General features: G+C 47.8%; 1 protein-coding gene across 1 annotated transcript in view; it reads right to left on the bottom strand.

Moving 5' to 3' along the window:
* The window catches only part of LAMC2 (laminin subunit gamma 2), a 65,766-nt gene that overhangs the window by 14,998 nt on the left and 25,780 nt on the right, over nt 1-24,988 (bottom strand). Inside the window, exons 3-14 of the mRNA XM_084792168.1 lie at nt 24,257-24,392; nt 19,929-20,027; nt 16,802-16,938; nt 15,034-15,156; nt 13,538-13,727; nt 9,225-9,337; nt 7,904-8,122; nt 7,184-7,366; nt 5,321-5,566; nt 3,396-3,541; nt 752-908; nt 293-498 (exon numbers count right to left, since the gene is read on the bottom strand). Of these exons, the coding sequence (XP_084648294.1) occupies nt 293-498; nt 752-908; nt 3,396-3,541; nt 5,321-5,566; nt 7,184-7,366; nt 7,904-8,122; nt 9,225-9,337; nt 13,538-13,727; nt 15,034-15,156; nt 16,802-16,938; nt 19,929-20,027; nt 24,257-24,392 (1,955 nt within the window). The remainder of the gene's footprint in view (nt 1-292; nt 499-751; nt 909-3,395; nt 3,542-5,320; nt 5,567-7,183; nt 7,367-7,903; nt 8,123-9,224; nt 9,338-13,537; nt 13,728-15,033; nt 15,157-16,801; nt 16,939-19,928; nt 20,028-24,256; nt 24,393-24,988) is intronic.

Below are 24,988 nucleotides of genomic sequence, written 5' to 3'. Positions count from 1 at the left end.
ACTAAAATAAAGTTCTACAGAGAAGAAAAGAGGAAAGGCAGGCTTCTGTCTATTGTGAAAATGTGGCTGGAAAGAAATCAACTAGGGAGGGGTGTATAGTGCGGTTCCATAGGAAACTGCAGGCGGTCGAGGGCACAAATAATAGATAGCAACTGTTACAAAGAAGAAAAGCCCAGCTAGCCACCTGCCAGGTAGACCAAGAAATCCAGGGACAGCGAGTGGGCCAGGGAGACCCGTGGGACAACCCCCAACATGGCAGCAATGGACAGACACGCTAACCGGGCAAACATACAGTGTTTTTCAGGGAAGCTTCGCTTTCTGCCAGGCTCAGGCGCATCTGAGAGACGAGTCTGCTGGTATCCTGCACTCGGTTCTGATACTGACTGCCGAGGGCCCGAACCCTTTCCACAGCCATCTTGAGGTCATCTAGGCGGTTCCGGTAGCTGTTTTCTTGGCTCCTAGCCTTGGCCAGCTGGAGGCTGAGGGCTCGCTTAGCACCTGTGCACAAAGAGGAGAGCAGGGCTGATGCAGCTCCACTGAGTTAACCCATGAGGCTGGTGGACTTACAGGTAAATGAGAAAACCACCAGGGACAAATATTTGTGACAGTTCCTTTCACTCAGGGGCCAGGAGGATGTCATAGCCAGTACCCAGGCAGAGGCTGGCAGCAGATACCACAGCCTAGGGCCCAGTATCACAATTCTTTCTAGGGCACAAGTCTCCTGGCTGATAGGGGCGTTGGTCTTCCTCACCTTCTGAAATCTGGGCTTCTCTAAGAATATCCCGAAGTGCCTGTTCCACCTGCTGCATCCTGCCTTCCAGCTCTGCATTGGTGACTGTGCCACCACCACCCTGAGCCTTTGAAACCAGGGCCTCTAGGCTCTGGAGCTGCTGGGCAAACTGGTCCATCTGCAAGCACACAGGAAAGGAGTCAGAGGAGAGGGTGGAGATCAGTTCATCCCCAGAGCTACAGCCGGGATCAGGGGACAGCAGCCAGACGTGCTGGGTTCGTTGTGGTGGATGAAATTTAGACTCTTGAGCGAGGCCTGCTGAGTGTCGATCCTCTAGTCAACGAGCATGGCAAGTCATTTTCTAATCTATAGAACAGGGGTGATAAAAAAAACAATCCTGCTCACAGTTTTATTTCTTGTGCTGGATGAGTTAATATTTGAGAGGGCTAGGAACAGAGCCTTGCACCAAAAAATTGCTAGAAAAGGCTACTGAGGGCCAGAGCTTCGTCTTAGTGTTAGAGTACTTGCCCAGCAGACACGAGGTTCAGTTCTTACTACTACACAAAATGAAAAAATATATATAATTTTTAGCAAAACGTAGCGGAACACACCTGTAATCTCAGCCCTTAGAATTCAAAGTCATCCTCAGATGACAAGAGTCTAAGGCCAAGCTGGGCTACATAAGACCCTGTCTCAAACTAGCCTTCCATAAGCTATTAAATAGGTAAATTAGAAAAAACAAGACAAAACAAAACAAAACAAACAGACTGAGGGACTGGTGAGATTTTTCAGTGGTTAGACCATGTTGCTCTTGAAGAGGACCCAGGTTCAGTTTCCAATCCCATATGGTGGCTCACAACCACATCTATAACTCTTTTGTTTATTTGGTTGGTTGGTTGGCTGGTTTGGCTTTGGTTTGGTTTGGTTTTTTGTTTTTCAAGACAAGGACTTTCCTGTGTAGTCCTGGCTGTCCTCTCTTTGTAGACCAGGCTGGCCTCAAACTCACACAGAGATCGCCTGCCTCTGCCTTCCAAGTGCTGGAGCTAAAGGCCTGTGCCAACACTGTCTGCCTCTAACTCCTGTTCTAAAGGAATCAGGCCCTTCTTCGGATCTCTGTGGGCATCAGGAACACATAGGGTCACAGACATAGATGCTGGCAAAAGACTCACACATGTTTAAAAATATTTTTAAAAACCAGATTCAGTGTGTTCTATATATGAAGTTTAGTGTGCCCTCCCTTATCGTCCCTTCTAGAAAGGAATTATTAGTAATTAACAATATCTAGTACATTCATCTCTGAAATTTAAATTTAAATTTCCCAGGCTGGTCTGGAACATAATAGTTAACCCAGGATTGCCCCTCCTGCATGCTGGGACTACAAACATGAGCCATCATGGTCTGCTGTGGAGCCTGTTTGATAAGGACACGTCCTGGAGTGGGCGGGGGCCCAGCTGGAAATCAGCTCATTGCAGTGGTGGCTCCGTAGGCTTTCTCTCGACCAAAAGCAAATTGGAGAGAAAAGGGTTTATTTCTCTTGCTGCTTACAGGCCAAAATAAAGGGGAGTCAGTGAAGGAATTCCAGGCAGGAACTGAAGCAGGAAAAACATGCTGGCTTGCTTTCCGTGCGTCTCTCAGTCGGCTTCCTCAGACAGGCAGGGACCGCCTGCTAAGGAGTGGCACCACCCACAGTGGGCTTGACCTGCCCACGTTAGTCATTAATTACGAAAATTCCAACACTTGGGAGGCAGAGATAGGCAGATCTCTGTGAGTTCAAGGCCAGCCTGATCTACCAAGCTAGCCCAGGACAGCCAGGACTGTAAGAGAAACCCTGTCTCAAAAAACAAACAAACAAACAAACAAACAAAAAACCACCACCAACAAAACAAAACAAAAAAGAAAAAAGAGAAAAGAAAGAAAGAAAGAAAAGAAACGTCCCACAGATTTGCCTACAGGTCAGTCTGTGGAGCCATTTTCTCAGCTAAAGATCCTCCTTCAGATGACTCTAGTTTGTGTCAAGTCGACAAAAACAAACGAATGAACAACCAAACAAAACCAAAAAACAAAACAAGCCTAACCAGGACAAATGAAAAGCGCACTGAACTTCTGGGGGACACGAACAACACTCCCACAGTTCCACGAGGCCATACCAGACATTAACCCTTAAAAACTGAATTCAGAATAATACTTTTTCCCCAGAGTCACTAAGCTGTCACGAGTATCACAGGAGAATGAGCCTGCCAGAAGATATTAAAAATGGTGTAGATGAGAATGTAAACATACCAAAAATTATTATACACAATATTTTAAAAAAATCTTTTATTGTATTTATTGTGTGCTCATGCCTTGCATACATGTGTGTGTGTGTGTTTGTGTGCACATGTGTGTGCATGATAACGCATGCCAGGGTATACTTGTGGAAGTCAGAGGACAACATTAGGAGCTGGTTCACTCTTTCCACCTGGGGATTTAACTCAGGGCTGCCAGGGTTGCCTCTACCCATTGACCTAGCTCACCACTCATAATATATATTTTTTTAAGATAGTGACATCAATACCCATCCCCAGGAAATCTGGGGGGGCTTCCAGTCCTGTGAAGAACCAGGGCACAGAGCCATTCAGAGTCTGACTGCCCAGGGCTGGGGGCTGGGAAGGAGAAACTGCCATACCTGAATCTTTACTTCATTGTAGCAAGCAGGACAACTGGTGAGGGCCGCTGGCTCACAGTTAAGGCCTCCAAAACCTGGCTTGCAAACGCAGCTGCCATCACTTCGACACTCTCCAGGCTCCGAGCCCAAGGGGTTGCAGTTGCAAGCTGGAGATAAGATGTGGGAAGGCGGAGGGGGGGGGGGCGTAAATGGTCCATTCCCACCCAGCTTGTCCCAGAATGGGAGGTATGGCAGTGTCCTGCCCTGTCATTCATATTGTGTCAGATTCATCCCGGGGCTGTGCCCTCAAGCACATTCCTATACAAGCAAGCCTGAGGAATCACAAACGATGGGGGGGGGGGGGGAGTGAGGGTGGGGGATGAAGAGGCGTTTCTTCCTCTCATTTAACCAAAAAGCCTACTAGGTACTCTGCTGGTATCCTGGTTTTGCTTATAGAGTGCATTTTTTTAGGGCCTATTTTGAGCCAGATGTAAACACCACCCTCTGTTTTACAGATGAGGAATGTAAGCTCTCTGAGGGCTTGGATGATTTGCTCAGGTCCTAGAACAAATAAAGGGAAGCTGCCACGAGAGCTCAGGAGAGCCAGTGGTCCTCTCTTCCCACTGCAGGGAAGGCGAGAGGAGGCAGTAGCACTACTGTGTGCCAGGTTCTGTTTAGGAGGCAAGGACGTACCAACGGCTGAGATGCTACTTGAAAGACCACAGACTGCTGTGGGAGCTAAGTGTTCTGCCAGTACTTGCATGTATTGTCTGTGCGGCTTCCCTTTTTGGCATATGAACTCCCCACGACCTAGGATTTATTCACCATTGCTGCTCTAGTACCGAGGTGCAAACTGCAGGCAAATGGCAGGTGCTTGATGTGAAGAAGGATATTGGTCCAATTTTAACAAAGTCTAAAACAATGAATCTTAATTTATTCACCATGTGTTTACTTACTTACAAACAAACAAACAAAACAAAATCTTGCTCAGTAGCTTAGGCTAGGCTCTCACTTGGTATTATCGCACCTTACCCTCATGTGTGCTGGGATTATAAGGATGAGGCACCCCATCTGGCCACAGGAGCCCCCAGGCATCTCCAGGTAGATTCTCTGGTGTCAGGACTGGATAACCAGCTTAGGCACCAGTCACCTGAGCCTCTGTGTGTCTGTGTTTAGGGGCTGAATGTGGCTGCTAACGTGAGAGAAGGTTTGAGAGGTGCCCTGAGCCGAGGGACGTGAGCCGAGGGACGCACCTGCACACTCATGCTTTGCTCTTAGCAGCCCTTAGCAGCCGCCACCCCCCTCCCTCCCCGCCCTGCACCCTGTCGCAGCTGCTTTGAAGCCGAGTCTCCTCAGGAGAATGTTCAGTGGTTATCTTCTGTACATAAGCACAATGACTTCCTGAGAGGGGTCCCTCACACTGCCCTACAAGCCGCGCCCTCCCCGCTTCGGTTTGTTCAGGCTCGGTCATGAGTCTTTTATTGCTCTCCAGTGACAGGCCTGGCAGCTTCTTTTCTGCCTCCCTGCCTTGGGGTTGGGCATAGGATGTGGCCCCCACTTTATCTGCTCTTTCACTCAGGAATGTAAACCTGACCCTTTTTTTTTTGTTTTTTTAAACTTCTCCCACCCAGGTTTAACCATTTGAGAGCTCTCCATGCTGCCTCCAGAATCTGGTGCAGCAGCAGAGACCGGTCCTCAGGCTTTCGAGCAGGTGAATCGTTCAGCAGTCAGTCTGCTCGTGGAACCAGCTGCCTCATGATATTAGCTGTCCTTGTTTTTGCTCCCATGTATATCTGCTCTCTCTCTCTTCCTCTTTCTCTCTCTCTCTCTCTCTCTCTTTCTCTCTCTCGTGCGCGCGCGCGCGCGCGCACACACACACACACACACACACACACACACACACAAAGAGATAAAGGTGCATAATTTGTCTAGGGGTATAGTCCTACCTCGACACTTGTCTGCTGGGTTGGGAGCCAATGGGTCTCCGAAGTAACCTGCTTTGCACTGGTCACAGTGGAAACCAGCTGTGTTGTACGTGCACTTCAAACACCTGCCTGTCAACTGGTCACAGTTCCCAGAGGCACTGGGGTCCACATTGTTGTTGCACTGGCAGCGCTGACATGGCCTCACTGGGCCACGTTCCCCAAAGGGATCCCCAAAGTAGCCATCAGCACAGAGCTCACAGCGGGCACCTGGGAAGGAATAAAGAAACAAGTGGTCAACTCAGGTTGTTACCCATTGGCAGCAGGACCAAAGAGAGAGGCACCAGGTAGAAGAACCAGGCAGACGTACTGTGGTGGTTTGAATGAAAATGGCCTCATAAGCTCGTAGGGACTGGCACTATTAGGAGGCATGTTCTTGTTGGTGTAGGTGTGGCTCTGTTGGAGCAAATGTGTCACTGGGGTGGGCTTTGAGGTTTCAGATGCTCAAGCCAAGCCCACTGCATCACTGTCTCCTCCTGCTGTCTGTGGATGCAGCCACCTCTCCAGCACCACATCTGCCTGCCCGCTGCCATGTTTCCCACCATGATGATAATGGACCGAACTCCTGAGTTGTAAGCAACCTCCAGTTAAATGCTTTTCTTGATAAGAGTTGCCTTGGTCACGGTGTCTCTTCCAGCAAAAGCAAACCCTAAGATATGCATTAATCCCAGGCCCCCAGGACAGCACCCTCAGGAACAGGTGCATGTGGCAGGGGTTGAGACTGCCACTCATGGTCATAGTGACCACAGATCAGAACACTGCAGTACCACTAAGAGGCTTAATCAGCTAACTAGGTAAAAGCCATCAGGGATGCAGAGGCCATGAAATGTCAATGGTATCAAGGCTGCTACCAAACACTTGGTTCTTCAGCTTGAAGAGAAGTATGACACTCAGAGGTCACTGCATTTTCCTACTTACCTAGTTCATTAGAAAATAACATAAACTAAGTCTGGGATGTAGCTTAGAGGGCAGGTTACTGGACTAGCATACACTAAACCCTGGGTTTGATTCCCCCCAGGATTGCGTAAAACCAGCTATGGTGGCATACATCTGCACTCCCAGCCTTTGGGAGGTGGAGGCAAGAGACCAAGAGTTCAAGGTCAGAGTTGGAGAGATGGCCCAGTAGTTAACATCACCTGCAGCTCCTCTAGAGGACCCAAGTTCAGTTCCCAGATCCCACATGAGATGGTTCACAACGACCTTTGATTAGCTTCAGGGGATCTAGCGACCTCTGCTGACTGCCGTCGGTACTTGCAATCAATGCACACACCCCTCCCCACATACATATAATTTTTAAAAAATGTGGTTTTTTTCCCCAAAAGGAGTTCAAAGTCATCCTCAAATACTAAACTCAATGCCAGCTTAGGCTACAGAAGACCCTAGAGGGTCAGGGGGACTTAACCATGTGCTTGCTCTGAAACTTTAGTTCCCTAAATAAATATACAAGAGTGTATTTCCTAGCCAGGTGGTGGTGGTAGCGGTGGTGGCGGTGGTGGCACACACCTTTAATCCCAGCACTCAGGAGACAGAGGCAGGCAGATCACTGGGAGTTCAAGGCCAGCCTGGTCTACAAAGTGAGTCCAGGACAGCCAAGGCTACACAGAAAAACCCTGTCTCCAAAAAAAAAAAGAAAAGAAAAAGAAAAAGAAAAAGAAAAAGAAAACAAACAAACAAAAAACCCAACGTTCCCCCTGCACCAGCCCCTGATCAATCCCCATCACAGCTGGGGATTGCACATTTAGATGAACCTGAAGTCACTGTAACTATAGCCCAGAATGGAAGCCATGTACACAGGTCCAGGGGATCAAAGCAGGAAGAAAGCCTTACCTGTGACCCCAGGGGGGCAGTTGTTGCACACCACCTCCTCTGTCTCGGGCATCACTGAACAGCTGAACCCGTTGTGACAGGGGCACGGCTTGCAGCTGCGGGGGTCGTGTGGGTCATTGTAGAAACCGATGGGGCAGTCGGCACACTCAATGTCAGGGTTCTCGTCCCCTGAGTAGCAATCTCCTGGACGGCAGAAGAGAGACACGTGTGGCAGAGTCAGGCAACATACTTCCTTCAGTGTGGATGAAATGTGCGGGTGGGACTATAGAGGCCCAAGCCTGCCCAAAGCTTCCCCCAGCGCCTCAGACATGGCCACCACCTCGGATGGCTCTCACCCTTCCATTCAGTGTGACACACACGTCCTCACTCTCCATGGCATGAGCACAGGTCTCGGGTCTCCATACTGACACCCTCCTTTAGACCCTGACTTGCCTTTGATCTCCCCACATAATTCATGGAACTCGACACCAGTTCCCCCACCCTGGACAGAAGGTGACAGTCATTTCCTGTAACCTGGCACCTTTTTTCTCACAAACCTGTGGCATTTCCATAATGGAAGGGGTCAAGTGTACTGTCACCATAATCCATCCCCCTTAACCTCAGTCCCACGCTGCCCCATTCTTTCCCCTCATCTCCTAAGTGAACTCAGGTCTGGAATTTTCTTCCTCAGCTCCTCTGGCTCTACCCCCAGACACCTGGCCGGGGTGTCGGTTCACTCACCTGTGTCTGGATCACAGGCCCCTCCCCCTTGGCAGTTACAGGGAATACAGGTGCCAAAAGGCCCCAGCCTTGCAGAATCTCTCTTGTAGCCAGAGGCACAGTCCTGGCAGAACTGTCCCTTGTATCCAACAGGACATACACAACGTTCAACCCAGGGTGCTGGGGCTCCAGAGACAGGCCGGGCTGAAATCAGGGTCACGTTGTCAATGTACCCCGTACCTGCAATAGAAAGCAGACATCAGAAGTAGCAAGGCCTAAAACCACAGCTGGGAAGTGATGGCTGGCCCAAGCCTGTATTCCCAGCATGCTGAGCAGCAGAGGCAGGGGATTCTTTACAAACTCAAGGCCAGCCCTGGTCTACCATTGTGAGTTCAGGGACAGCCGGGGTTTTATTTTCTTTACCCAGTGCATGTTCACACACCATGGTACATGGACAGCTATAGCAGTCAGCGTCCATACTCGGGAGACAGGAAAATTAGGGTCTAAATTGTAGCCAAACCCACATTAGCTGTGTGAAATTGGCAAATCCTTTGACCGCTCCAGACTTCATGTCCTCAGTTTAGAAGAACAGTGTGGTATTGTCTGGCCCCCTGGTTTGTTGTGAGAATTAAGTGGGACTCCCTGGAATAATGTACCTGGAAATTAGTAGCGATTCAACAGACTGCTGGTTGCTACCCTTCCTACTCCCCAGTGTATCTATGGCACTGGGGACATGGACATGACAGGCCAGCCACACTTCCTTGGACACAGTCTTTAGAAGTGTAAAGAGCTCCCTTTAAATAACTGCAGGTGGGATTATAAGGCCCAGCATAGCCAGGTGGATCTCTGTGAGTTCAACGCCAGCCTGGTCTATGAAGTACGTTCTGGACAGCCAGGACTAGTCTCAAAAACAAAAACAAAAACAAACAAAAAAAGCCCAACACAGGAAGTTCACAAAAGGGAATTAACGGAAGACATGTCCAAACACGGTAGCGCTGATCCCAACAACTCAAGGAATAAATAGAGCTGTGGTGATGCCTTTTTCTGATCCAAGGAAACACAGCTTATGTCCCTTCCACATAAGCAAATTGAACAAAGAAATTATCAACAAAGAAGTAACATTCACTTTTATAAGAGCTGACTTTGCACTAGAGAAGCATTCCTTTTAGGAAAATAAAAAAATAAAAATAAAAATAAAACACAGACTCAGGATTTCTGAGTGAAAAACCATCAAGTAGCTTATCTCCCTGACTGGAGCCTGCGGCCACCCCTAGGACCCCGGAGCCCGTGAAGCTAACACCAGCACTAGTAATGAGCTCCTGGCTCTGTCTCAGCTACTTACTGTACTCGCCGTACGTAGCTCGGATCAGCACGGCTGTGAGGTTCCGCAGTAACCGTCGATACTCAAAATAACTCAGCTGGGGGCTCCAGCGACTGCTGGGGTGTTCATTTAATCTGTGTAATTGAAAAAATTTCAATGCTTATAAATCCAAGTCATGCCACATTGCTACCTGACAGAAATTATGCCCGAGAAGGTGAGAACACTTCAGCGTCAGCAGCCCTGCTTGGAGGGAGACTTCCTAGGAGACAGAGACTTGGAGTTTTCTTCCTCCACAGGAAGCAGTGGAAGGTGTGCCAGTGTATATATATTTCCGGGGGTGGGGCATAGCAAAAGCTGGTCCCAAGCCCTCGGACATGCTGTATTTTTAGCCATCGCACAACCCAACACTAGATACACTTGGCTTCCCCAACCTCGAGGGTTACCACTCATTCTTAGTTGTAATATGATTTGTTTTGTGTGCCTGGTCCTTTAAAAGATTCCCCAGTTGCCTCTTGGACTTCTGGGAACAGTAGAGGGAACACACACACACACACACACACACACACACACACACACACACACACTCACACACACTCACACACACACACTCACACACACACACTCTCACACACACACACACACTCACATACACACACACTCACACACACACACACACTCACATACACACACACTCACACACATTCACACACACTCACATACACACACACACACACACACACACACACACACACACACACACACACACAAAGCCAGCAGAGGCTGAGAGAGATAGAGCAGGGTTGGAGTAATGTCAAGATGCCTGACATCTTGCTGCAGAGAGTCGCAGCAGGAATAAAGGAGACTGAGTAGAGTAAGAAGAAAAGGCAACTGAGGCAAAGAAGATATTGTTAGGAGAGAGTTGGGAGAACCCACACGGTAGTGAGGAAAAAGACAAAAGGCTGCACTTAGGTTTGTTCTTAAACAATTCACATATCCCCTGAGCACATCCCACTAGTTCTTCCCATCTGTCCAGATGTGCTCCCTCCCCGAGTCCTCCTGCAAGTGCCGGGGACCAAACCCAGAACTCTGACACAGGCGCCCTCTCCCTGAGCTGTGTCGGCCGGCCATCGGAATGCCTAGGAGCCTTTCCCAGTACCCTCTGTGCTAACCTTCGGGGTTCTTTTTCCTAGAATATTGACTGTAAGAAAAACCTTTCATGAAAGTCAGACCCCACTCTCCACTCAATGGTGGAGACTGTCCTGTCCATTGGCTAGATCTGGGTAGGGGTTCGAAGTTTACTGCCTATATTGTCCTTCACGTCCCCTGGATGGGGAGACCTGGTGGCACTCAGAGGAAGGATAGCAGGCTACCAAGAAGAGACTTGATACCCTATGAGCATATACAGGTGGAGGAGGTCCCCCTTAGTCACAGGCATAGGGGAGGGGAGTAGGGAGGAAGCAGGAGGGAGGGAGGAATGGGAGGATACAAGGGATGGGCTAACAATTTAGATGTAATATGAATAAATTAATAAAATATTTTTTAAAAACCTTTCATTTCATTCACTGACTGATTAAGTAAAATTTGCAAGTCAGTGGTGGCCCACTCACTTGCCTGACATCCGTAAGGACCTGCATTCAGCCCCAGCGCTGCAGTGAATAAATAAATTAGTGAAAGAAACAGAAAATCAAACTTGACTGCCTCTTTGGCTTGGGCAAGAAATTGTAGGATTGGAGGGGAAGAAAACGAGGTAGAAAATGATTAACATTCAGCCAGAGACGTCTGAGCAGACAAGAGCAATGAAACGCAGTGCGTGCTGTTAGCAATTCACAAACAGAACGCCATAGAAACACGTGATGTGCCTGTAGCTTTGTCTGGGGTTTGGAGAAAGCTCTTACAAAGAAAGCATGTAAGCTGAACCCCACGAATAAGTTCCCTAAGCCTAGGATGTGAGAAGTCAGTCAGGAAAGGTGTGCACAGAACCGTCAGAATAAGTAGCAGTTAATTAAGCACTTAGCTGGTGTGCGCCACATGCGTCTGTCCGCCTCTCTCTGTTCCGAGAGTTTTTACTTCAGGGTGGCCCCCGTACTGCCTCACTGATCCACTGTGAATGTCTTCTGGTGTGGTAAAGAGCTTTACCCAGGGCCGGGGGAGATGGCTCAGGAGGTAAAGTGCTTGCCCTGCAAACTCGAAGACCTGACCTTGCAGAACTCATACAAAGGTGTTTGCTACTGCACACACCTGTAATCACAGTGCTGTTATGGCCAGATGTGTGGTGGGGACAGGAGAACCCTGGGAGCTGAAGGGCAAACTAATTGTATATCACTGAAGACAGCAAAGAGAGCTTGTCTCAGGCGAGGGAGAAGGTGAGGACTGACACCTAAGGTTATCCTCCAAACTTCACACACACACACACACACACACACACACACACACACACACACACACACAAACACACACACACAGAAAGGCTTTTTTTAAAAAAATTATTCTGGGCAGTTAGTTGGCAGAAACAGGCAGATCTCTGAGTTCCAGGCCATTCAGGTGCAGGTGACTATATATATAAAATTGGGGCTGGAGAGATGGCTCAGTATGTATTGCTCTTGCATAGGACCAGAGTTCAGTTCCCAGCGCACATATCTGGTAGCTCACAATTGCCTTAACTCCAACTCCAGGGGTTCTGAAATCCCCTTTTGGACTCAGTTGTGCACATTCACACACACACACACACACATGCACAATTTAAAATAAAATTTTAAAATTTAATTATTGTTATGTGCCTATGTGTGGTGGGGCGTCTCATGTCACAGTGCACATAGAGACATCAGAGAACAACTTTATGGTCTCTTTTCACCTTCTTGTAGGTTCCAAAGATCAAACACTGCTTACCCAGGGCCGGGGAGCAGCAAGTGTTTTTATCTGCTGAGCCATCTCACACTGGGCCATGATAGTGTTTTTTGTTTTTGGTTTTGGTTTTGTTTTTGGTTTTGGTTTTTTTCCCCTTTGAGACAAAGTCTCACTATATAGCTCTGGCTGTCCTGGAACTCACTATGAAGACCAGGCTGGCCTCAGAGATCAGCCTGCCTCCTAAGTGCTGGGCTTAAAAGCGTGTGCCACTACACCCAGTGAGACTTCTTGCTGTTCAGCCTCTCAGTGGCTTTCCGTCATCCTGCCAGTATAGACAAGGTCTGAGCACCCTGGCATGACACATAAGATACAGCCTGATAAGTCCTTTCCAGAAGTTTCAGTTTGATTTACCCATCTCCCTTCCTCCTGCTATGTTCCAGCCACACCGTCTATGAGGTTGGGGCGATGGCTCAATGGTTGAGAGGACCCAGGTTTGGTTCCCAGCTCCCGCATGGCGGCTCACAACCATCTACCTTCAGTTCCAGGGAATCCAGCAGCTTCTCTGGACCCTAAGGATACCAGGAATGTGTATGTGTGTGTGTGTGTGTGTGTGTGTGTGTGTGTGTGTGTGTTAATGTGTGCATGTGTGCACCTGTGTGTATGTGTATGTGTAATTTGCTTCTATATAATGACTCTGAACATCCCCACAGAAATTCACATATAGAGTTTGTCTTTCTGTAATTTTTCTTTCTATTCTCAGCCCACACCCTTGACACTTTGGTGAAGCTTTCCTTCACAACTCCAGGCAGAATTAAGCTCATTTCAAAGGCAGCTACCGGACTAGGTTGAGCTTGCTTTTAGGTGTGCTGTATGTCTCACCAGGTCACAAGCTCTTGGAGGACCAAGATACTTTCCCATCCAACCTCTAACACAGTACAAAGCACTGAGAAGGCACAGCTTCCTTCCCCGGCCTCTCTGAGCACACCATTCCAAAAGCCACTTTCTACAGAATGAGCCCAGTCTCTCCACTGTCACCTCCAGCAGTTTCTCTAACATACTGACCTCGCCATACTTGTCACCCTATTTCTTGTTTAACTGCTGGTAATGCCAGGTACATTCCCCCGGCCTGCTGCCTTCCTCCTCTTCCTCTCCTTCAAGACTGCTCCCCACACTTGCCTCATCTTCTTGGCACATTTCTCCCCATCACCCCAGCACAGCTGTACCTCCTGTGTGTGTTCAGAGTACCTGTGCCCACCCTGTCTCCCAGCCACCCAGAAGGCTGTACTGTCATCATTTTCTCCCCACGCCCATGAACCCGCCAGCTGCGCTGCAGGGGGTGGGGCAGTGTTGCTCAGGAAAATCTACTGCACGAATGCATGAACAAACAGCTCACTCTTGCACTGGAGTGTGCTCGTGGCCTTTTTTGTTTTGTTTTGTTTTGTGTTTTTTGTTTTTTGTTGTTGTTCTTGGTTTTTTGTTTTTTGTTTTACCTGAATGTGTAAGTATGCGTGATTCCACAAGGAAGCGTCTTGCCAAGTGGCATCAGAGGAGCTCTGACCTGGAGACCGGCACCTTCCAGGATCACATCGTAGGCAGACGGGTGTCGACCTCCTCTATCCACACGGTAGTTAAAGGACAGGCTCTGCCCATAGCTCACTTGCTGATTACCGAGAAATTTGGCTGTGAAGTAGATTTTTAAAAAAAGATCAATGGTTTTTCTGGGAAGGCAAATACACGGACAAGCTAAATTCATGCTGACACTTTCTGTTAGAGTGTGAGTCCCAAGTGACTCACCTACCCTCCTATCCCAAACCACACCAACAGAAAATGTGGGTGTGAAAGTGTCTCTGTGTGTTGTTTTTGGCTTTAGAGAATGCTTAGCAGACATATTTGGGCACATGCGTTGATGTGTGAGTGTATACAGATGAGCACGAGTGTGCGTGCACACATGCGAACAGACATATCAATATTGAGTGTCTTGCTGAATCATTTTCCACCTTCGTTTTTGAACATGGCCTCTCACCAAACCTGGAACTCACCAGTTTGGTAAGCATCTCTGGCTAGCAAGCCCCAGGGACTGTCATGTCTCTACTGTTCTAGGGCTGGGGTGACAGGCAACGTGCCGCTAGGGCCAGTTTTTCATGTGAGTGCTTAGCATTCAAATTCAGCTGCCCATGCTAGCACAGCGAGCGCTTGACCGACTAAGCCATTGCCCCAGCTCCCATCACACATCTGATGGGAGTCATTCTTGGCCACTGGCATGCCCGTTCTTATTTAACAGTCGAGAGGAGCGAAGTTCAGAGACATTAAGAGAACAGCTGCTTGGAAAGTGCTCACTAGCCAAAGTTACGAACTAGGATTCATATCCCAGCCAGACCTTTGCCACTCAGGTCACCAACAATATTTTTTAAAGCCTTAACACACTTTGGGGCTGGAGAGGCGGCTCCGCAGTTACGGAGTTCTTCCTGCTCTTCCAGAGGACCTGAGTTCAGCCTCCCCAGCACACACATTGTGTGGCTCACATCCACTTATGTTTGCAGCTCCAGAGGAGCCAGCACCCTCTTCTGGCCTCTGAGGGACCTTGTACACACACGTGTGTGCATTTCCACACGCAGACACATCCATACACATAAATTAAAATTTGTAACTTAAAAAAAAAATGCTTTGGTTTTGCTTTTTCATCTGCTTCTCAATAGACCCGCTAAGTTTCATGTCATGCTCTGCTGGGAAATGTAGAAACTGCTCATTTGGCTAATGGGGGGGTGTGTGTGTGAGGGGTGGGGGCTCCCAGCCAGGGCTGCCTCCAGGATGCTTGGTGTCAGGGCATGGTGACTTATCAAATTGGGCCTAAGGCTCCAGCTGTCTACTGGAGCTGCTGCAGCTCCTGTGACAGGGACAGTTCCCACATCACGTTTTCCAACTCAGTTTTCTATCCTGACTCTGTAGACCTTTCCATTGGTTTCTGTAGAAATCACCCCTCACATACCAGGTGCCACGAAATAGACTGGGTCCGATCTTCGGGCAGAACTAAACACATCCTGATGGCGAGGTGACCAGTGGAGTTTTGCAGGAGCCCCATTTCTCTGAACTGCTTTCCAGCCATCGGCATCTGCAAGATAACAACTCCACTCTGAGACAACTCCCATCATTGCTAGAATTAAGCCAGGTAAGACCTGCTGGCCAAAAAAGGCCTAGAAGGAATAGAAAGGGACAGCTGCTTCGGCATGCGTGTGTGTGTGTATATATATATATATATATATATATATATATATATATATATATGTGTGTGTGTGTGTGTGTGTGTGTGTGTGTGTGTGTGTGTGTGTGTGTATGTGTATATATATATATGTATATATGTGTATATATATATATATATATTTTTTTTTTTTTTTACATTTTATTTGTGTGTCTGTGTGTGTGTCTCTGTGTGTTTAGAGGACAACTTGTCCTGCTAGGCCTGTGTGATCAGGCTGGATATGACTTTAATCCTAGGAGACAGAGGCAAGCAGGTCTCTGAATTCAAGACTGGTCTGGTATAGAGCAAGTTTCAGGTAAAGAAAAGCTTAGGTCCAGGCATGGTGGTACAGGCTTTTAATCCCAGCACTCAGGGGACAGAGGCTTACAGATCTCTGAGTTCACTGTAGGCAGTACTGTTGAGCCAGGGAGTTGAGAGGCAGTGCAGTGGAGGTGGATTCATGGCAGCTCAGTTCGTGGAGTTCAGAGGCAGTTTTCACCAGTACAATTTTTCAAAGACAGGTTGCAGAAAGAACGAGCTAGACACATGTGAAAGCAGAATGAGCCAGCGAATGAGAAGGAGCCAGAAGATTAGAACATATTGCCAAAATTAATATGAGGCCAAGAAGAGCAATTCAGTCAGAAGCTGAGAGAAGACAGTTTGAATCAGTCAGCTTGGAGAGGAGTTTTGAACCAGACAACTGTTTTGAACCAGCTAGCCAGCATTCAGAAAGAACTAGAAAGGGTGAGCTTACTCAGCAGAAAGTCTCTGAGGCTGAAAACATTCTAAGCCTAGGTTAGATTATATAGAGGCTAGAAGCTTCCAGGACTAGGTCTAGGTTAGCAGACAGAGGCAGTAAGCCTCAGAGAGACAATTACATCAGAAGAAGAAACGTAACTTTTATAGGAGCTGTATTAAGTCAGTGTATGTGAATGTGATGTTATTAGTGAACGTGGATTCTGGAATGTTCTCATAAACCCTTCCTCCTCGTGAAGAGTTCTTTGTGGTTTTGAAATAGGTATGGGTGGGACAATTAAGGATATAAATAGCCGGTCTCTTTTTAATTGTTTTTAAGTATTCATAAGCTGTTCAGTTGTAATTTTTCAAGATATATGGCTTGTCTTATCCCAACAAAATAATGATATATATATAATATGCTATAAATGTAGCTCAGTTGGTAAGGTGCCTGCCTAGCAAACACAGGGTCCTGGGTTCGATCCCAGGCACAGAATTGAGTTGGTTGTGACAGCACAGCTTTGTAATTCCAGGACCTGGGAGTCAGAAGCAGGAAGATAAGAAGTTCAAGGTTGTCCTCTGCTGCATGTGGAGTTCAAGGCCAGTCTGAACTCAGCCTGTCTCAACCAACACCAATAAGGAAATTGCTAATGATCATTTGAGAAGCCATCCTGTGAATAGGGAGGCCACCGTTGGCAAGCGCCAGTCACAGACCCTTGTAAAATGAAAAAAAAAAAAAAAAAAAAAAAAAAAAAAAGCAAAGCCCTGTGTTGAGATACTTTACCCTGATAGAAAGTTGAGGTGATCTTGTGGACACTGAAGTCTGCAGAGCTGTGGCAGGTGGCTGAATGCCCATAGCAGAAGCACTGGGTACAGCCCTCAGGGTTTGCCCTGTCCAGATGGTAGTAACCTGGCCGGCACCTGAGGCAGAATTGTAAGTCAGCACAATGCCATGATTACTTCTTATCTTACAGAGAATACCATGGCCGGTTCAACCTCTTCCCACTTTCTCTCCTGCTTGGCACTATTCATTCCCAGAGGAGGAAGATGGCAAGGTTTACACACCAGCTCTACTCCAGACCACCAGGGTAGCAATCACAACCCCCCCAACCCCCACCCAAACACACACACACACACACACACACACACACACACACACACACACACGAGTGTTCACAATCTCTGTCTTCACTAGGACCTTGGTAGTCTGGAAACTTGATGACTGACCCATCCTTGGTGGTGGATGGAGGTTGGTGGGTGGTGCAAGGAGCGATGTGACAAGATTCTGACCTGCAGACCTGCCCTGGAGCAGGTGTTTAATGGAGGGAAGTGGGGACCAGAAAGGCAAGGCTCTTATCCCAGCACCTATTAAACTGCCCCAATCCGCAAGACCTTCCAGTATTTATTAACACCCTGTTCGTCAAAACCTAGTTCCGGCCCATGGAGGACAGGGCCAGGAAAGATGTAAGATAAAAGAAGCCTAGAGATGCCCTAAAACCAGCCAACTGCTGGCTCGCATTCCACCCCTGCTCCCAGCCTAAGCCCTGGGGCAGCTTCTTTTTGGACAACTGCCAGGCAAGGCTGAGCTGCGGAGGCTTCTGGGAGGAAGAGCCCTGTTTTCTCCACAGGGAACAGGAACAGCTCCGGTGACCACTCCCTCAGCACTGGGTTGGCCCAGGCACTTTGTGTGTCTACTCCTTCATTTCATCCCCCTGGAAGCCTGTGAGATAGGAATTACTTCTGATGGGGAGGAAGACAGAGGGCTGACGCAAGATTCAAACCTACAGAGAGGGACGGATCAAGGAGGGAAAGGAGTCACATGAAATTTAAAGATGACTTTAGGATGCTGTAGGACAACTGGTGATGAGGAAAAGCAAGGACCATGAGCCTGCAGGAAAGCAATGGCTACTGCAAATGCCTAGTGACACTGGGACAGCATATTTTTTGTTTTTTGTTTTTTTTAGCAGAGATTTACTAATTGTGGTAATGGCAAATTGTTGCTTTACATAGCTGTCTATTTCGTTTTATATTTTAGATTTAAAAGGGCCTCCAAAGACAGGTTTAGTGGCACATGTCTGCAATCCCAGTACTTGGGAAATAGAGGTAGGAGAATCAGAAGTTCAAGGTCACCTTCTGCCTTTGTAGCAAGTTCTAAACCCTATCTTGTTGTTTGTTTGTTTGTTTGTTTGTTTGTTGTTTTGTTTTACAAGACAGGGTTTCTCTGTGTAGCCTTGACTGTCCTGGACTCACTTTGTAGACCAGACTGGCCTCGAACTCAGAGCGATCCGCCTGCCTCTGTCTCCCAAGTGCTGGGATTAAAGGCGTGCGCCACGACTGCCCAGCTTCTAAAGCCTATCTTAAAGCAGTAAAAATGAAATGGATAATAAAAAAAACTTTCAAGCAGGAGGCGGTATAATCCTAGCATTTGGGAGGATGAGGCAGGAGGATTGCAAGGCTAGTGAGTTCTACATCAGCCTCTGTTAGAGAGCAAGGCTCTGTCTCAACTTGCCTCTGGCTTCCCTATTCCTGCTGCAAAATGCTTTCTTTAAAAAAAAAAAATCATGTCTATGTGTGTGTCTGTGTGAGTGCATGTCACATGTGTATGGGGACTGTGTGAGGAGACCAAAAGAGGGCGTTGGACCTGCTGGCGTCATAGTTACAGGCAGTTGTGAGTCACCGGACATGGATGCAGGCATCCCAGGTGGGACCCTCTGGACGAGCAGCAAGCACTCTTAACCGGTGAGCTGTCTCTCTCCAGCGTGCCTCCTTCCACCATGTGCACAAAGGCTGATTAAAAAAAAAAAAAGTGGCTGCTTTCCTAACGCTCGAGCTATCTATTTCCAACTCTCTCTTCGGCAGGGAAAAAAAAAAAAAACAAAAACAAACAAACAAACAAACAAAAACGAAACAAAACAAAACAAAAAAAACCCCAAACACTAGCTAGGAATGCATTTGGCACTTCCTCTGCCCAGGTAGAAATGCTTGGCAGGGTGCCAGGAAACTGCTTGCTTTCTTTTAAGGAATTGAGAAGGAGGCTTTGAGCTGAGGCCACCCTCACAGCCCCTCCACTCACAGCCATCTGGGGGCGGGGGGGGGGGGGGGAGTGGGGGCAGAGGAGGGAGCGGGAGAAGATGTTAGTCAGAACACAGTTTGTACTCAAGGGATGTCCTGAGGCAGCAAGTGAGAGCCACTGGCTCCTCACTGCTCCACCTGCCCCAACATGGCTCAGGCCCAAAGGGCTCTGACGTGGTGCCCCAGTTCATGTGTGTGCATGTAACTACCATCCCCTCCCTGGGGTGGTTCCTTTTCGGTACTCGATGGTTATATATGGCCATATGCTGCCACAGTCCCTGTTACAAGGATTTTCCTCAGCTTGTTTAATTAGGCCAGGCGTTTCCAAAGACCCACTTCAGTCACCCGAGCTCATTACTGCGCACTACCTTGCATGGCAGCCAGCTGGCCAGGGGACTCCCTGGGGCCCTCTGCCTCTGCCACAGGGAAAACAAAGAGAAGGGACCCAAAGCAGGAAAATGGGCTGCAATGAATCACAGATCTTGGTTTTGTTTGGTTCGGTTTTGTTTTAAGCTCAGCCTTTAAGGACAGGGACTAGGATAACCTCAACATTTGTTCAGACTCCACTTTCCATAACTGTACTTGTTGGATTAATTCTTTTTGTTTGTTTGTTGGTTGGTTTCGTTTTTTGAGACAAGGTTTCTCTGTGTAGCGTTGGCTGTCCTAGACTCACTTTGTAGACCAGGCTGGCCTCAAACTCACAGCAATCCACCTGCCTCTGCTTCCCAAAGGCTGGGGTTAAAAGCGTGCACCACCACGCCCGGCCTGTTGGATTAATTCTTATGCCATGTGCCAGGGCCCTCTCCCCTGAAGCCCACAGGGGCATGGTTCGCACAGACCTATCACAGCGGTCCCCAGTGACAGCTGGTTTGCAGACACAGCGGCCAGAATCACAGGCTCCAGAGATGCCAGCTGGGTCACAGTCACACTTGGAATCTCTGGGGAAAAAAAAAAAGAGAGAGAGAGAAAGAAAGTTAGGAGCAAGTTTCCAGTGTTTCACAGCAGTTGTACTCATAAAAGTCAGCTGTCCTGAGTGGGTGGCATCTCACTGGTCACACCCTTCTTCAGGGGACTTCTCTCAGCAGTCCTATCAATGCTAAACTCTTCATGACTTTAATGACTCACTTATTTAAGCCAGTGGGGTGGTGGCCAGTGATGAGCCCTCAGCTACCTACCCAGAAGGAGAAGATTGTGCCAGAAATCAAGCCAAGTTCATTACTAAACAGTATAGTCCTTTAAAAAATAGATATATAATGTATTTCTATATAGTCTAATTAGGGTGATGGTGATTGCAGTGCATTCAGGTTCTTTCCTTTAGTAAATCCTCTCATGAGATGAATTCATACACCACGGGAGTCCCCCAGTGTGGTGAACAGTTCACTGGCTTGCAATCAGTTTTAAGAGTTGTACACTTGTCATCACGAAGAACAGATCTCAAGCATCTTCATTGTTTCTAAAAGAGCCACGCCATTCCTCCCTTTAGCCCCACCCCCAGCCGGATGTGGCCACATATGTACTTTCTGTCTCATTAGCTTTGCCTACTCTTGGTGGTTCCTACAATAGACAAGACACCACATGTGGCCATTAGTGACCGACTTATTTCATATATCATAAGCTTTCAAGTTTGCCCATGTCACATCATGAGCAGAGTATATATTCTTCTGATGGCTGAATAAAATCCCACTATATGGATTTACCATAATTCGCTTATCTTTTCACCCACTTGGTGACATTTGGTTTGTTCCCAGTTCTTAGCTATAATGAACACCATTTCCATGAACTTCAGCCCACAGGAGTTTGTGCATTTTCATCGATTGTGCATGTATATATCTGGGAGTTCAATTGCTAGATTTCCCTGGCTTTTGTTTTCCTTAGTAGTAAGACACTCACTGGACACACGCCGGTGCTGTCAGTTGACCCTGGCACCGCCTCCCTGCCTCATCACTCCTTTTGGCACACGCTTGCACACGCTCGCACACGCTCGTCAGTCTATCACCAGTAGCCACCTCATCAGTCTGGAACCAAAGCTGTTAGCTCTTCCCTCCTAAGCCAACTCTGCTCCACCTCCTCATAGACCTTATAATGGAGAAAGAGTGAACAATGCTCCCCTCTGGCTGTTCTGTGACCCCATCGAATCCTGCCCAAACCTGAAGCCTGCTTGACTCCTTCACCTTCACGTTCCCCACCCAATCAATGCCAGACCTAGCCAGGCTCGCAGCCAGAATCCCTTTCCAGCTGTTGGCTTGAGGTCCCCATGGCTTCCTCCGTCATGCTTATCCAGATCCACAGGCACACACATTCTCAGCATCTACTGCCCTAAGGACCAGGGATTCGATGAGAAACAGGATCCAGCCCTGATTCTTGGGGCTCAAGGTGGGACAGACACAGGAAGAGCAACGGCAGGGATGCATAATGACAACTGCAGCCGTGTTGAAACGGACTCAGCCCTGAACAAGACAAAGCTCTAAGTGAGAGGAACAAACAAATGTGACAGCAAATGAGCAGGTCAAAATGTAAGTAGACTCATAATGTGCAGTGTGGACAAAGTAAGGGAGGGCCCTGGAGGAGATGACGTGATGGCATGGAGCCCCCCCTGAAGTGCTTCATAGCCTTGTAGGGAAAGGGATGAATGCTCTACCTACTGATTCCTTTGAAGCAGGGGCTGTGGCTAGAGTGTGGGAACCAGGAAAGTGATTAGAATCAGATCTAAAAGGGCCAGGGAAGGCTAGAAGAGAGAAATCTATACAAAGGCCCCGAGGAAAGAAAGCCCAGACAATAGCTACAGTAGTGCCAATAAGGCCAGGATGATGTGCCTGTCTGGCAAGGGGCTGTAAATAGAGGTGCCAAGGGAGGTAATGTTGTCAAGCCCGGCCTAGTTTCATATAACTTTTCTCTGGAGTCTAAAGAATTTTATAGCTTTGTGATGTTATAGATAATTAGCATCTTTTTTCCTTTCCATGAATCTGCAGCTGAATGTCACCTAGGTTTGAAGGCTGCAATCCAATGGTCTACATGAGGAGAAAGAATTAACATTTTCCACTGTTGCGAACAGCTGGCCAGGAGCATGCATTTCCTGTTATTCATGCTGAGCCCGGAACCAGACTTGAGGAACCAAGAAGACTTTTGGGTGGTGATGTGCCAATCTTTTCCCAATATCCATGTCCTAAAACCAGGACCCTTATGGTGAAGGCCAAATCAGAAAGAAGGAGAAGTGGGCATTTCTAAAGTGGGTGTTGAGACTCATACCTTTTACCTCTAGCTCTGCGTAGGCTGAGGCAGGGGCATCATTTTAGGCCAGCCTGAGTTACACAACAAGACCTTGTCTCAAAATAAAAACAATACAACACACAACACCAAAAAATAAACAAAAGCAAAACAAAAAAACATGGAGAGAGGAGGAGAATGGAAAAAAGAGGAGAGAGAGAGAGAAAGAGAGAGAGAGAGAGAGAGAGACTTGTACTGAAGTCATCCATCAAACAAGATGTCTTCCTAACAGAGACAGTTTCTTTACTGCAAAAGTCAAGGCATGCATAAAACATTAGCAGTGCCAAACCAGGAAAGGTCTTGCCTGAGATAAGTGGCCCAGACAACTGCCTAGACTCACCAACAATATTTCAATACCAGCAAACAACCAATGAGCCACTTGCCAGAATTCCATCTGGACTTTGTCCTGGCTAGCATGCCAAACCAAGCTTGTTTTGCCTGCCATGCGGTATGACAATCACTGGGAAGACAAGTTTTGTGAGACGATTTATTCAGGACATAGCCCCATGAAGAAGTGAGTTTGGAGATATTTATGGGCCCCAGGATGGGGACAGGTGGTTGGAAGTTAGTCAGGGGTCTGAATGTTTGTCAGCTGTTACCCTCATGACCCTCACATCAGAGGTGTTATCTACTCCTCCAAAGACAGGCGATGTTTAGCAGCTTACTTAAGCAAGTAAGAGCAGTTAAGTCTGGAAAAACAGTAATTAAGAGCAAGTAAAGCTTAGAGAATTACTAAGAACTGGTTACGTTTTGAAAAGTGGTAACTAAGCAGGTCAAGTCTAGAGAGGCAACGGCTTGGGGCTGGCTAAGTCAAGGGAAGAAATGAAAGCAGCTTAAGTCTGGGAGAACCTGAGGCAGGTGATGGAGCGGCCAGCGCAGGCGAAGAAGCAGGTTAAGCCCAGAGGCTCTATTTAGCTTTTCCCTTGGGCCTCAGAAATTCCTCTGCCAGCACCGTTCTGACGAATTCTTTGCCACAAAGCTCCCCCCCCCACCCCCACCCCGCTGTCCCCCAGCCCTGCATCTCTGTGATTGCTATGTGACGTGCATCGTACATCGAAAGGACGATAGCCTCTGCCTTCCTTCAAAAAAGAATCTGGAGGATGGAAAGTAGACGTTTCAAAGGAAAGAACCTGACAATTAAGCAGAAGAGATCGTCTACACAAAGTCCACTGAGGTCCAGATGGGTCCCCGCTTGGAATGTGGAAGGACTGCTTCCCTCCTAGTTCACTAAGGAAGGCCAAAGGCGTGCAGCCGGGTACCAAGCCTCTGGGTTTCCAAAACAGGTCCATCGTCACCGGTGATGCTAGGCAAGTTAATTTCTCCTGGTTTGAATATCCTCTTATTAAAATGAGTGTAACGATAATCCTCAGTGTTCATATAAAGATTAACGACAACCCCACAGGAGGAGTTCACAGCAGTATGTGGCACCCTGAGGTGTCCCCATCCCCCTGGTAACAGCAATGGTGGAGTAAGGATTCTGCGACAGCTAGTCTTAGTTGTCAACTTACCCCTGGGAAGAGGGACTCTCACTTGAAGAATTGCCTCCATCAGATTGGCTTGTGGGGGAGTCTATGGGGACATTTTTTAAAATATATATCTAATTGATGTAGGAGAGCCTGGCCCACAGTAGGTAGTACCATTCCTAGGCATGTGGGTCTGGGCTATATAAGAAAGGTAGCTGAACATGACCTGGAAAACAAGCCAAGAAGCAGTGTTCCTCCACGGTAGGTCTCTGCTTCAGTCCCTACCTTCATGTTCCTGCCTGGAGTTCCTGCCTGGAGTTCCTGCCCTGACTTCCCTCAACGATGGGCTATCACTTGGAAGTGAAAGATAAAACAGGTCCCCCCTCACCCCCCTCACCCCCACCCCCCGCCAGAGCTGATAAACCAGAACACATGCTTACAGTTGTCTCTGGTCCCGGGAGCAGCCAACATCAGTGAGCGTATGGAAGCCTGGCTGACATCGGTCACACCTGTGTCCTGTCACACCTGGCTTACACCTGCACTGTCCGGAGTTGTCACATCCAGCACCGAGAGAACCTGTAGTCCACAAGGTGGGGAGAAGGAAAGAAGGAAAAAAAATGCTTACAAGGCATTAAAAAATGACTGTCTTCCCATGAGAGCTCAAGACACACTAAGGGATGTGGGCCATCCGCTGCCTTTACATGGAGTCCATGTCATTTAAATACTCTCCTCAGTAGGGCACGTTTTGACACTTTGCTTTTACAGAGAGAATGGAGTGACTCACAAAACCATTTTTATTTACACATTTGCTCTGGCTCGACATAAGGGAACACAGTGCCCTTCTCTTTCATACATAAATATATATATATATATATATATATATATATTCATTTTAAATCCCATCCATCGGGTGTGGTGGTGCATGCCTATTATCCCCGCACTCCAGAGGCTGCAGTAGAGTGGCTGCAGCAAGTTCAGTTGGCCTGGTCTACATATTGAGTTGTATTCAAGTTCAAGACTTGTTCAAGACTTTCAAAACTCGAGGAGAAAAGTCAATGAGTGGGCAAACTTTTTTTTTCCAGACAGGGTCTCTCTGTGTAGCCTTGGCTGTCCTGGACTCACTTTGTAGACCAGGCTGGCCTCAAATTCACAGTGATCTGCCTGCCTCTGCC

Source organism: Acomys minous, assembly GCF_964271855.1.
Source record: "Acomys minous genome assembly, chromosome: 1".
In the NCBI taxonomy this organism is placed as follows: Eukaryota; Metazoa; Chordata; class Mammalia; order Rodentia; family Muridae; genus Acomys; species Acomys minous.
This window is presented reverse-complemented; position numbering and strand designations above follow the sequence as displayed.